This window comes from Tiliqua scincoides, chromosome 1, assembly GCF_035046505.1.
Source record: "Tiliqua scincoides isolate rTilSci1 chromosome 1, rTilSci1.hap2, whole genome shotgun sequence".
Taxonomy (NCBI): Eukaryota; Metazoa; Chordata; class Lepidosauria; order Squamata; family Scincidae; genus Tiliqua; species Tiliqua scincoides.
In genome coordinates, this window is record NC_089821.1 from 264,441,065 (window position 1) to 264,455,450 (window position 14,386).

The 14,386-nt window shown below is 44.5% G+C and overlaps 1 protein-coding gene across 1 annotated transcript in view; it reads right to left on the minus strand.

Annotated features, from left to right (window-relative positions):
* The window catches only part of RRP36 (ribosomal RNA processing 36), a 51,046-nt gene that overhangs the window by 9,271 nt on the left and 27,389 nt on the right, over positions 1-14,386 (minus strand). Inside the window, exon 3 of the mRNA XM_066624941.1 lies at positions 8,237-8,375. Coding sequence (XP_066481038.1) covers positions 8,237-8,375 — 139 coding nt within the window. The remainder of the gene's footprint in view (positions 1-8,236; positions 8,376-14,386) is intronic.

Consider the following 14,386-nt stretch of genomic DNA (forward strand, 5'->3'; position numbering starts at 1 on the left):
AGTATTTATATACCGCTTTTCAACTAAAAGTTCACAAAGCGGTTTATAGAGAAAAATCAAATAACTGAATGGCTCCCTGTCCCAAAAGGGCTCACAATCTAAACAGATGCAAATGAATACCAGCAGACAGCCACTAGAACAGACAGTGCTGGGGTGAGGTGGGCCAGTTACTCTCCCCCTGCTAAAAAAAGGAGCACCCACTTGAAAAAGTGCCTCTTACCCAATTAGCAGGGGTAGCTGGCTTGAGAGTCCTTAAGCGGTGTGGAAAGGCAGAATATGTATGCATGTATAAATAAAGTTATCTTATCCCCGTTATGTGACTAGGGGCCCAATCCTGTGGCCTGCACTGCACCTCCGCAGTACGGACCACAGTTGCAAACATGCCATAAAGTACGTTTGCAGGACTTGCCGCTGGGCTCTCACCGGAGGTGGCTCAGCTCCGGCCGGCGCTGAACCACTGTCTGGCGGGCGCCCGCATTTCACAGCTCAGCAGTGCCAGTGACCACCGGGCTGCAGAATGGGGGCATGTTCCAGGGCGTGGGGGGTGGCGTTCCAGGGAGGGGGGAGGTGTGTTCGGGGCATCCCGGGGGGCAGGGGAGAGGCGGATCCGCAGGATCCTAGGCACTTGTGGAGGGCTGCACGCCCTCCACGAGCACCTTCACTTTAGGGGCGACCAAACACCGCTAAAGTGAGCAGCCCCATTGTGGGGCTGCTTCCCTTACCCGGGGGACGGGGACAAACGTCCCCTTCTCCCGAGGAGCCTCCCACAGTAGTGCGAGAGGCTCTGGATCCGGCAGGAGCCCGCCAGGGAGCCTCCGGGTCCCGCAGCTCCAGGCAGCTGAGGATTGGGCTGCCCATCATTAAGCAGACATTCAGCCCAAATCTATTGCCTTTGTTGTGTAAACAGACACCCTGCCAGACACTAGCTGGTTGCACAGGCTGTTGCAGATAGATTGCCTCTTCTTTGCATTGAGCCTCTTTGTTGTGCTTTGACCACCATCATATAAGCAGTCGGTTGTTAAGCAGTGCACACCAGTATATTAAAGTAATGTGTATATGTATGGATATAATTACAGGTTGAGTATCCCTTATATGAAATGCTTGGGACCAGAAGTGCTTTGAATTTTGGATTGGGGGGGGGATTTTGGAATATTTGCACATACATAATGAAATGTATGGCAGGAGGTCTGGTCTAGAGGGTAGAGCCTCCATTTGCCTGAAGATACAAGCCCAGCCGAGTTATGCTGAGTTACTCCACCTGCTCTTTGGCCGCTGTCAGCCTGTGTGGGAGGAAAATGGAGGCCAGAATGTGATACCAGATCATAAAAGATCCATCTGCAATGTTGTGTTTCTTGAAAGACAGAACCTTCTTCAATTGTAAAAATCTCTATTGGGATTTAGTATAGCCTGCCTATGTGAACTGCCTTGAATTAAAGTCTGAGGAGAAATCTGACAACCAAGAAAGGTGGTATATAAAAGCAAAACCAAAAAAAATGTCTTGTAGATGAGACCGAAATCTAAACACAAAATTCATTTATGTTTCATATTCACCTTGTAGATATAGCCTGAAGTTAATTTTAAACAATATTTTCAGTAATTTCGTGCATGAAACAAAGTGCGTACACTGAACCATCAGAAAGGTGCCACTGTCTCAACCACTCATGTGAACACTCTGTGATTGTTCAGCATCAACACCATTCGTGACTCTGAATTTATATGCTACTGATAAGCAACCATTTTCTTAAACTTATTCACACATAAGTACTTTTCAGTAAAAAAAAATGGCATACCATTAATACAGTGAAAAAACAATATGTTCAAGGTAACCAAGTAGCATAGTAGCACCACCAGAATACCTGTTAAACAGCTTTTAAACAACTGCAACCACAAACAGCAGGCTTCAGTCTCCACCTAAGATGCTGTTTTTGATTAGAAGATTACTGTACAATGTATTGCTTGGGGGAATCTGGGCGTGCATGGAAAAGATATACTGCAACTGAAGGGGACTGGGAGCTTCTTTTTTCCCTTGAGGATGTTGAATAAACTGTCTGTTGCACTCCTGCATTTAGACTGTGACCCGTGACATGAGGTAAGGTGTGGAATTTTCCACTTGTGGCATCATGTTGGTGCTCAAAAAGTTCCAGGTTTTGGAGCATTTCAGATTTTCAATTAGGGATGCTCAACCTGTATGTACGGCTATTTAATTTTCTGAATTATATTTTTATACCCACCCCCTAAGGTCATAGCAAGCACAGGCAGAACCCGACCTCACCCCCTGACACTTTGGTTCCCAGTGCATCCACTCATTACCCACACTACTAATAAACAATGACAGGATATAAATATGGAAGCTCAAGAAAATATTTTAATTCTATTGGCATAGGTAGATCTGATGGACTGATTGTAGTGCGATGATTGCAACCTGTACAGCAAATTAATTTATATAATCAGTGTGTATAAAAGAAAAAAGTGCTAATAAAAAACCTTCCAGGCTGTGTGCATCTATCTAATTAAGTGCTCTTATCATCCTGTCCCCTTTCCACCTTCATTCATTACCTCTTAGGAGGGCTTTGTTTCCCTTAGAATTGCAGGGCAGAGGCTGAAGTTTCAAATAAAAATCTCTTCTGAATAAATTTTTGCAAGCTGATGTTCAAAGAGATTTTAGAATGGAATTTTTGGGTGTTGTATATGCTAGCTTGAACCCCAAAAGACTAGACAGACTAAGCACCCCCATTGTATAGTGATTTAAAAAAAAAATCTCTAATCACAAAAGACAGGAACCTTTGGTTTCATCTACACATTTAGAAGAAAAGAGGTTAACGGTTAACACTGGTGGAACATCGTCTACATTTACACCAGTAAATTACCTTTCTAGAAGATTCATCCCCAACTACTTGTGGATGCTCAAAATATCTCAAGCATCCAGAACTGCTTTTTTGAAAATCAGCATCACTTGCTGTATGGGCTGCAGCCTATCTGAAGAGAAGATCTGGCAGCCATTACCCTTTCCCTCCAACAACTTAGTCCAGTAAAGTCGTCTTATCACCCACTTGGGTCTCTTTCATTCTCTTGAGCCAGCATGGCACCGCTACTATGCTGACATTAACATTTAATGAAAAACTGTACAAATTTTTAACAGTCTGAAAATATTATATCTATAATCAATTTGGCAGTGACATTAACAAAAGTCACATTCTTTTTATATGAACCACAGCTATATGCTGTAGCCTCCGGACATAGCAGAAAAGGTAGTTCATACAGCTAGTCCCAGAAAAGAGAAAATTCTGTAAAGCAGTTGTTCCTAAATGTTTTAGCACTGGGATTCACTTTTTAAAATAACACTCTATTGCTGAGGTTCTCAAACTCTCAGGGACCGCAGTAAGTCCTTGCAGGGGAGTGGGAAAGGCATCGGGGGCAGGGGGACTGGCATTTACTTACCAGTTCCTGAAGCAGCCTCCCAGGGGTGCACGGAGCCCTGCAGGGCTCCCCGAAGCTTCGAAAGTGAAAGCAGAGTGATTGTGCTCTGGAAGTGGAGCACGATTGCTCCGCTTGCACTTTCTGAAGACTGGGGAGCCCTGCGGAGGGTCGCGCAGGGCTCCCCACACCCCCAGGAGGCTGCAGCAGGGACTGGTAAGTACATGACAGTCCCTACAGTCCCCTTAGTGACACAATCCTGGGGATCGCGTCACTGCCCCCTCACTGCCCCCACCCCTTAAGGGGGCAGAGGCCAGGATCCTCTGGCTGGGGCATCGCAACACCAGAGTTTAAGAAACCCTCCTCTGTTGGGACCCACCTAGCTTTACAAGACTTTTTAAAAAGTTTAACCTTACTGCTCAAGCATCTGTTTTTATCTTTATTATGGTGGGGGAGGGCACTTCTGGAGTGTTTACTGAGCTCCACTTTCACTGGATCAGGACCACTCTGGTGGTCTTGCACTCTCCTTCGCCTGCCTGATAAGAGTATGCACATTTGCATACTCATTTTCCTTGTCAGCATGGAAGAAGTGTTTTTTGGGGGGCTTGCATTCATTGGATCGAGATCATTCTGGTGGCATTGCATTTATCTCAGCCTGCCCTTTGAACTGAGGCACAGTGGCTTACTCATGAGTAAACATGCGCATGTGGCTCAATTTCACTTTCCATTGGGCTCAATACATTTTCCTAACCAGCTATCAGCTTGTCAGTTTCATAACCCACCAGCAATTAGGTCCTAACGCACTGGTGGGTCGCAACGCACAATTTTTATATAAAATATACCAAATGTAATCCAGTATCTTGACAATGGATGAAGCTATGAGGGTTGGAGAAAGCAGGTAAGCTTGTCTTCTCCAACAACAGCCAAGGTGGTGCTAAATGGTGTTAATGAAGTTTTATTAGTTTTGATAATGGCCAATAGTTCAGACTGCATCAGTGTATATATGAAGTGGGGATCTTCAGCTCCAGTGTGCTCAGTTTACACTTATTGACACTGAGCCACATCTGCCTTTCAGTTGCCCATTCATCCAGTCTGGAGAGCTCTTCATAAACTGCTTTAGATTTTACCATCCTGAATAATTTGGTGTCATCTGCAAACATATTTACAATAAGTGTAAATTGATGCTGTTTACTCCTACCACCAGGTCATTTGTGAACAAGTCAAAAAGCACAGGTTCCAAGACAGATCCTTGGGGGACCAGTGTCTTACATTCCTCTACTCTGAAAATGCCCATTTATTCTGCATATGACATTGCTTTTTAAAAAATGTATCAGATGCTATTCATATTGTAGATATGATGTACTTTCTAAGACTTGTCTAAATTTTTTAAAATACAATGGTACTAAGGTTTAGTTTCAAGTATTTGCAGTAAGCTGCACTGGTAACCCCTGTGGGGGTGGAAGGGCAGGATAGAAAATTTTTAAAATATTGTTGCTAAATTGTTCATCAACAAGTTCACACTGAATACCTTAAGAACTCTTGGGTGCATGCCACCCGAACCCAGTAATTTGTAAATTTTTAATTTGTCAATAAGCTCTAGAACAGTGTTTCTCAACCAGTGATACTCGTACTACTAGTGGTACTTGAGGTGGTGTCTTGTGGCACACATGGGACCCCAAACCCCCAATGCCTGAAACTAGTCCAGCAATGCAACATAAGTGTAGAGTTGCCTCTCCTCCAGTTGGTTTCAAGATCAACTGTTCTAGGGTACAGTTATTTAATATACCTCGTGACATTTTCTGCCTTCATCATGGCCTGGATATGAATATACCCAGTCTATGTAAAGGTAACTGAAGTCACTCTTTACTACACCACCTTCTTATATGGATGCCTCCTGATTTCTTTCTCAAAGACAAGATCATTACAGTATTGTGATCAGGTTGGTAACAGAAAGTCCCCAGTACTACATTATTCTGGAGGTTGGTGTTCCCAGTACTACATTATTTTGGGGGCTAGTATTTAATAATAATAATAACTTTATTTTTACCCCGCCTTTCTTCCCAAAGGGACACAACAGGTTAAAACAGATTAAAAACATAATTTAAAACAGATAAAAGCATATTAACACATATCATAAAAAACAGTAGTCAGATAAAAAGTAGTCAGATAGAAAGAGCATAGAGCAGCAAAAGAAAAAGAATCAGGCATGTAACCAAGTATTTAAAAATATTAAAAGATGTTAAAAAAGGCCGGGAACTCAGAAGGCTTGTTTAAATAGAAGGGTCTTCAGGCCTCACCGAAAAGTCTCAAGAGAGGGAGCCATTCTTAAGTCAAGGGGAAGGGAATTCCATAGCGTTGGTGCCACTACTGAGAAGGCCCATCTATGTATTTCCATCTACAATGATTCTGCAGAGGAGTCACCCCCACTCCTAGTTTTCTAGTTCATTGCAATCTATGCCATCTCTGACATAAAGAGCTTCACTGCCCCCAATACATCCTTCCCTGTCCATTCTATAAAACTGGTGTTCAGGACCATTTCCCATGGGTTCTCGAAGTTCCACCAGATTTCCACTATATCTATGTTCTCCTTTCAATCAAGAACTCTAGTTACCCCATCCTTGGCTAGGAGGCATCTGGAATTTGCATACAAACACTTATACATTGTACCCTCTTCCCCCCTGTGGTCTTTTACGTTTTAGACCAGCTGTCATGTCCTGCCATAGGATTATCAGCTTGTGATCCAGAAGCAGCACCTGATGCTTTAACAGTTCCAGGGTTGCAAAATATTGTTTTAAAACACTAGTTCCTGACATACTGCAGCAGCTGTCCCTTTTCCCCACTCGCCTCTCTCACTGGTTCTGAAGAAGAATTGTTGTTTTCTGTATCAAATAGAGAATGGACCACAGCAGTGCTGGGACAGGAGCTGCAATTTAAAAAACCTCTCACACTGGTCAGGTCCCTCAAGACTAGGTGGCTTTTCATTTCCAGAACACACTGGAATATGTGTGAAGATTCCTCTCCTAAATATGTTGAAGATTTTACAAATTCTGCTTGATTCATTTTTAGATCCCTCAACACAGTGCTGGGTTCCTTCTGAATCCAATTTCACTCCAGAATGCATCACTGAACTGAGCAAAATTTTGGAAGCATTTCTTTGAAGTCATTTCAAGATTGTTCCTTTAAAAAAACCACACACACCTGATTTGCTGATTCTAGCTACACTGGGATTTTTGTACAAAGAATCTCTGAAAAGGCTTTGGACAGTTAAAAATAGAAATAAGTAACTCAGAAGAGGCATTCTGAGAAGCTTATGGCATTGTCTGGAAAGCCCAGTGAGAGCCTCAGGTACAAGGTAAAATAACAGTAGAATGCATTAATATGGGGGCGAGATGGAGAGAGAGATGTTTTCAGCTGAAAGTTGAAAATACATGAGGTAGAAAGAATGAAGCAAAAGAGCAGATTCTGTTCGGATTATATCTGATGTGACACTTATGCAGACTGAAACCTGGCTTCAGGACTGTATGTAAAGGGTAAAGGGTAATGACACACAGTAAACATGCAGAGCTGCAGAGAAGTGTCCGAGGAAGGACCACAGTGATCTGTTTATATTTCTGTCATCTTTAATGTCTAAATTGGTCATTACATCAATTACATTTACAGAATACAGTAAAGTGCAAGGAGCTGCGAACATAAGCAAGGGCCAAGGAGCCATGCAAAGGGAGAGAGGCTCAGAAATGAGGGAAGGGATGAAGGTGTGCCGGGTCAGATTAGAAAAAATTGTGACAGTTGGGAAGCAGCACCAGTGGGACAACACATAACATGCACTCTTAGGCCGATAGTTCTCTAGCCAAGTCCATCCTCTCCAGAAAACCATCCACACACGAAGAGGAGAATCTGGAAAGGAACCTCTTTGTTACAAGTCAGTTCCTTCTTTCCATGCTAAAGGCATTTTTCTCTTAATAGCTTATCATCTCTTCCTCATGCCCCTCATCCTCCCAAGGTGGCAAATCAGTATTAGAAGGGTCTGGATATGACAACTTGCCGTTTGCCAAATATCACACTTCATTCATGTTTCCTTATTCCATCTCCTTTAACCACACTTTTCAGGTCAATTACATGTACCTGATCATTAGGTTGAAAATCTCCACCCTTCCTCAGTTGCCCTTCTGTATCTCTTCTAATTTCCCCTGAATCACATGGAATGCCTCCAATTTCTTTCTAACTTCCCCAGGTCATTTCCTTCTTCTGCCGCAACCGCCTCTTCCCATCTTTTGCTAATTCCCTCTTACGCTGCTTCCTATTCTCCCTGCTTATTCTCTGGTCTCTTCCCCTTTCCAGTCTCTTCCATCCTCCTCCGCCCTTTTGCCTTTGCTTTTCCACCTTTCACAGCTCCTCCCACTCAATTCCTCCTCCTTCAACAACCCACCCTGACTGACTTGTCCTGCAGCCTCTTATCCCTACCTCCCACCTCCTCCCAGTCTCCTGCCCTCTCCTACAGAAACCAATCGGCCTCACCCAACTACAATGCTTGGCATGGGGCCAGGGTAAGCTACAGCATGGGAAGGGAGCCACAACACGTCCATTCAGAGGCAAATTAAAAACCTCCAAGCTCTTTATGTATCAGAAAAGAAACATACAGGACAATCTTACAGCAGGTTTACTCAGATGTAAATCCTACTAAATTCAATAGCACTTCTTCCAAAGTAGGGGTGCACAGACAGGAGTGCAGCCTGGGGGCACAGGTGGGCTCTTCACTCTGAAGATGCATTAAAGAGAAATGCACTGAGGAGGAGGGTGGTACATAAATGTGAAAAATACATACCTGTGTTTGCTTGAACACTGTTTCTTCTCTGTTTTGGGGGCATTTTGTGCTTTCTTTCCAGTAGTCATCTGCTGATAAGCCTTGATTCCAACCCTGTTTCTTAACTGTAGCAGCTCTTCAAAAGACATCGAAGACAATTCTGAGGAAGAGATCAAACAAGACACTAAACCCATCGCAAATGTCAGTCTCCAATCAAAAAACCTTCTCCTCTCTGTCTACATGACATGCTGGATGCTGCAATCTCTTCTGCAGACAAATTGGTAGGACAGCTAAACTGCCTCCCTGCTCCACAGGCACATTAACACACTGCCTGTATACAAACCTCAAATGCAGAGGCAGCCAACACAATGCTTCTCTTCCTTGCTCCCTGTGCTGGTGCTCCCCTCCCACCATCGCAATCCATCAATGCAGGCTGCAGAACACCCACAGAGTGCTTGTGCAGTGCATTTGTTCCCCACGGTCCCTTCAAAGACACTCTAAGTATTTCCTTGTGGTGTTAACCCATATGGCTTCATCAACTGTGGCTGAGGTCAATCACATGGAGCTTTCACAGCCAATCAGCACCCTGCCTTCAGGAATGGTCCATACGACCACAACCACCCTCAACTGTGCACTACTCACTACTACTGTGCATATACCTCAGCTGCCTGCCCCATTGTTGCTAAGACTGAGCTGCAAATCAGAACTTCCTAGATTTGAACTAACTGCCATTAAACTCACTCAGTGGCAAGCACTCCCTCTCAATCTCAGCTTCCCAGCTGCAATAGGAAGATAATAGTACTTATCACCTTGTAGTGTTCTTATTACATCCACAATACATATGAAGCACTTTGCACACTCAAGAAGGATTTCTCCCTGCCCACCTCATAACATGTGAGAGGGGGGTGACACCAGCCTTCCCCAGAGGGTGTGTAAGAACATAAGAACAGCCCCACTGGATCAGGCCATAGGCCCATCTAGTCCAGCTTCCTGTATCGCACAGCAGCCCACCAAATGCCCCAGAGAGCACACCAGATAACAAGAGAACTGCATCCTGGTGCCCTCCCTTGCATCTGGCATTCTGACATAGCCCATTTCTAAACTCAGGTGGTTGCACATACACATCATGGCTTGCAATCTGTAATGGATTTCTCCTCCACAAATTTGTCGAATTGCCTTTTAAAGACATCTAGGCCAGATGCCATCACCACATCCTGTGGCAAGGAGTTCCACAGACCACCCATGTGCTGGGTAAAGAAATATTTTCTTTTGTCTGTCCTAACTCTCCCCACACTCAATTTTAGTGGATGTCCCCTGGTTCTGGTGTTATGTGAGAGGGTAAAGAGTATCTCTTTATCCACTCCATCCTTCCCACGCAGAATTTTACCTGTGTGACCGTTCCCAGATAGGGAGGAGCTTGGGGCTGCCTTATCCTTGTATGCTTCCCCCTCCCCCCAGTGCCACAAAGGTTCCTTCCCTATGCATATTTATTGGCACAGCCATAAGCATCTTTTCAACACTAGGCCAAGCCTGTTTACTCAGATGTTTTATAACATTTAACACTGCTTTGCTTCCAGCTACTGGCATTATTTGTTCTCAGGTTATCTTTTTGATTTGTCTTGTGGCTGATATTTTACATTGCTGCTTATTGGATGCATAAGCCACTTTAAGCAACAAAATGGGAGAAAGGCAGAATGTACTTACATTAAATAAAATATTGCCAGCATGGTCGCATTTTAAAGACAGAAAAGATATTTTTCTTTTCGTAGTTCACTTTCCACACTCCCGGTTACACACTACAGGGGCAGCTTGCAGCAGAGGCAGCTGCTGTGCAAAGCTCCATATCGATACAGACTAGAAACTGGATTTTTTTTAAAATTAGCAGTTGAGATTCCCAAGAAGTCGAATTCTTTATGCAGTATCACATTATGGGCTTTTTCTACATTTCAACAGAATTGTGGCAGAGTCATAGCCTAACTGACATGACAGAACATTTAAATGAACATTCACCAAATGAACACCCACAGGCACTACCCAATCTTCCCCATTTTAGTAGCCATGCCCAAGGCACCAACCAACATTCAAAATCACTTAATATGAATTACAGCAGTTAACCTTGACAATTATTTCATTTACAGATTCAGGGTAGTTAAAGAACTGAAGGGTGTAAATTCACCTTTAAGAATTCCAAACATAGAGCAGTTATTCTACATGACCTAAAAGGAATTTGCAGGGTTTATTTTCCCCGAAGGCCCGAGATCCAATTTTGCTTGTTACCAGACTGTAAATGCAAATATAAAAGCAACATTGTTTGGAATATATATATTTTCAAAATGGCTCCAGTCACATGCAGCACAAGCAGTTGGAGAGCAACTCAAAGGCACTTTTGAGTGTCAAACGTAAAAATGCACTAGAAGTTCAAGCATACTCCAAGTAAAGGAAAAGCAATCCAGACATCCAGAGCTTCCTCTACGTCTGTTACACTGTCATCAGCAGACTTTCCATGAGGTTTAAGAGCAGAGTTTTGAAGTCAGACATGCCTACAACACAAATCTTCCTGGAGGCTTCTTCCCTGCTCCCCAGGGTCCTCAGTCCTTGTTTCTCAGGCTGCTGCAGAGTCTTTTGCATTACAGACACTGCTCTAAGGTTAAGGAAAATTCTCTCTCACTCCCAATCAACTTTAGGACCAAAGGCTAGAACAGAACAGGTTCCATATAGTGACGTCATTAACACTGTGTGACAGGTAATCCCGTATCATAAAGGGCCAAAAAGTAATCACATTACTATTGATATACCATCAATGTGCATGATGCTTTCACAAAAGGGGGAAAAAAAGAGTAAAATTCCTACTATGAAGAGCTTGCACATCTAAATTCAACAGTAAGGGTGGTGGGGACACGGGAAAAAAAGAAAATGGAGGATGCAGTAGACCGGGGTGTCAAACTTGTTTCATACCGAAGGCCGAATAGCATTCATGATGCCTTCTGAGGGCCGGAAGTGATGTCATTAGGCAGGAACTGATGTCATTAAACAGGTCACTACCAGAAATAAGCACTTTGTTCTTGTGTAGGAACTCATTAGCTGCAAACAACAGAAGAGAAAATACACAAATCTTGATTATATTTCAAGATATGAGAGAGCCCAATTTTCATGTGTGCTGCCCTTTCAGCAGTAACACCACAGCACTGCTCAGCAGATGAGAGCCTGAGAGCCGAATAGAAAGCTTCTATGGGCCACATCCGGCCCCCGGGCCTTATGTTTGACACCCCTGAAGTAGACTATCATGGGCAGTGGTATACCTAGCACCAATGATAGATACCTGGAGCAGACTGCTGCCCTTGGTTGCTCAAAGCCATAGAGTGGAAGTGGCCTCCTCCTTGAAATCCTCTGGGGGGGGGCCAGGTCTACCCAGGATTCAAAGCATCAGGCAGACCCGGCTTCTGCCTCAAGATCTCACTGGGAAGGCCAGGTCTACCCAGCATTCCAATGCCAGGTAACCTGGCCTCCACCTTGAGGCTCCCCCACAGAAGACCGGTCTACCTAGCATTTGAAGGAACAGATACACTGGCACCTCTTTGTGACGTGCACCTGGTGTGGACCCCCCCCCCCCCCTTGGTAGACTACTGATCATGAGCAAATGCATTCCATATGCTTAGCACTGTTTCATTTGGGATAAGGACACGGTTCTGGGCAAGGTCTGATGGCACATGATGCAACCACCTTGCTGGAGCTAAGTATGTCTAACAGCACAAGCCTGCATATGTCTTCTCAGAAGAAAGCTCTATTAAGTGAAATGGAACTTACTCCTAGGAAAGTGCATATAGGATTACAGCTGGGTAACACAATCCTAACTCCCACCCCACCACCCAGGAGCCAGCACAAGTCCCTTGCATCAGCTCCCAGCCATTGCGAATGTTCCCATTTGTGATGTCTTGGGAGTAGGACAGGCCAGCACATGACTGTGTGCTGGCCTGACAGAGCTGGCCCCATGTCTGAAGGAGGTAGGTTTGTGCCAGTCCAGGCAGACTGGCACAGGAGATGGGAGAGGGCAGAGGAAGGGAGGAACAGAGGCGGGGAGGAGGCATTTCAGGGTGGGAGTAGGGCAGCCTGGGGTGGATTGGGCCCAGGAGGGCAGCGCAAGCCAGATGCCAACACCCATCCCTGGCCTGAGCGGTGTTATTTGGGCCGCTCGGACTTGCACCCACAAAATCGCAAGCGCAGATCTGAATAGCACCACAGAGCTACTTGTGGTATTGCCTGGGGTAAGGGGGACTAAAATCCCCTTACTCTGAGTTTTGCCCGGGGCTGCATCTAACTTGCACTGGATACAATGCAGGCCTGTCAGCCTGCCTGTTCCAGTGCAGGTTAGTACTGCGCCCTAAGTGGGTGAGCACTTGAAAACTCATGAATTCAGTAACGGAAGACAAACAGTATATAAATGTCACAAATAAAACCAAACACAAGGTTAAACCAAGGCTCATCAGAAATAGTAGGGATTCAAAGGAAGGACAGAATGGAAGTACCACATAGATGTTTTGGCAAGAAATTCCAGGCACACAGGTATGCTTCATAATCTTAATGGACATTTCTGCCATTCTTTATAATGGCAGTTTCAGGCTCAAAAGTATGCTTGAAACATATGACAGAATTTTGAGCTGATTATACGTATTTGTATCTTCTCCTGTTTAAATTTGCCTTCCACGCCCAGGCACTTCCTTTTGCCCTCTTTGTTTAAACATTTACAATGCTACATTGACAGTCCACCACTCTCTTTCAGTATGCCAAATATATAATTGCTCTTTTAATTCTTCCTTATGGTAAATGTCTTGAACTAACATTGTTTTTTTCCAGATGCACCAGGGATAGGCCAACAGTGAATGTCACCTCCTGCCCCCTGATGCAAAGTCTATGCAAATGTGGGACAAGTGATGCAGTCCACCTCAGACAGCAACACAGGATTTGTCATATTGGATCAGACTACTGGCCCATCAAGTCAGCTATCCAGCCTTTGGCAAAGACCAATGCCTTCTGCTTCAAAAGATGGAGCGAGGGAGGGACGGAGGGAGGGGAGAACTTTTAATCACATTGGCCTGCCATACACACATTGCTTTGGGACACCATAACCAGCTTTTAAGTTAAAAACCAAGACAGAATGAATACAATTGAAGGGCCACTTCTACATAGAAAAGACAGCTTTGCTGTGGCTAGCTACAGTGAATTCTACAGGTCGCCTTATGCTTGATTAAACAGCATTTCTAGGTCTCGGTTTAAATTAATATCACCACGCGATCCTCCCTTGGTTTCTGCTCCCCCACTTCCCCCAATTATTCCTTTGGAGTTTTCACAAATGTCAATTACAGGGAGCACAATGGAAACCAGTAACAATATAAAAAGAGCATGCTGCTTAAAAGGCAATTGCTTTATCAAGGTTGTTTCAAATACATAAAGGCCTACAAATTGGTTTGGGTCCTTTCGTATCCAGACAGCCCAAGGCAAAGGCTGGCTCCAATAATGACAAAAGAAACAAGAAGGACAAACTGCACTGAAACTCACAGCTGTTGAGCCAACTGAAGGAAGGAAGGAAGGAAGGAAGGAAGGAGTGTTCAGGGTGCCAGTCGTGTTGCAAAACCCTGTGTGTGAGAAAAGAGCTCCAGATGGGGGTCTGGAAACAAGTCCCTTGATATTAATCAGTGGCCATCCCACAATATTACCAGAACTTGATGACAGAGCCTTTATCATCTGCACGTCTTATTCCTTTGTATCATGCTCCCCCTCCATTGCCTCCTTTCCTCTTTGCCATTCCTCCAGGGAAAGGTACATGGTTCCTTGACTCCTGCCACCCTTTATTCCAGATGTTCCTAAACTCACAAGTCTTTGCATAGGAGGGGGCAGCAACGGTGCTCCCAAGATCATGCCACCGCTATGCAAAAAAGGTTTGTTTAAATGGAACTGAGGGTCACTATGACTCCCTGGAGGGTGCAAGCCTCGCTGCATCTCAAGAGCTGCTCAAAAATGCAACTGCAAACCACTGCTGAAATGCAATTGTGACCCACTTCCAGTTCTCATCACAAAACGAGCGCAGTTCTGAAGCACAGAGAGGACCGCAGAAAGGGGGCATGGGTTTAGAGCCCTGCTGGATTAGGCCAAAGGTTTATCTAGTCCAGCTTCCTG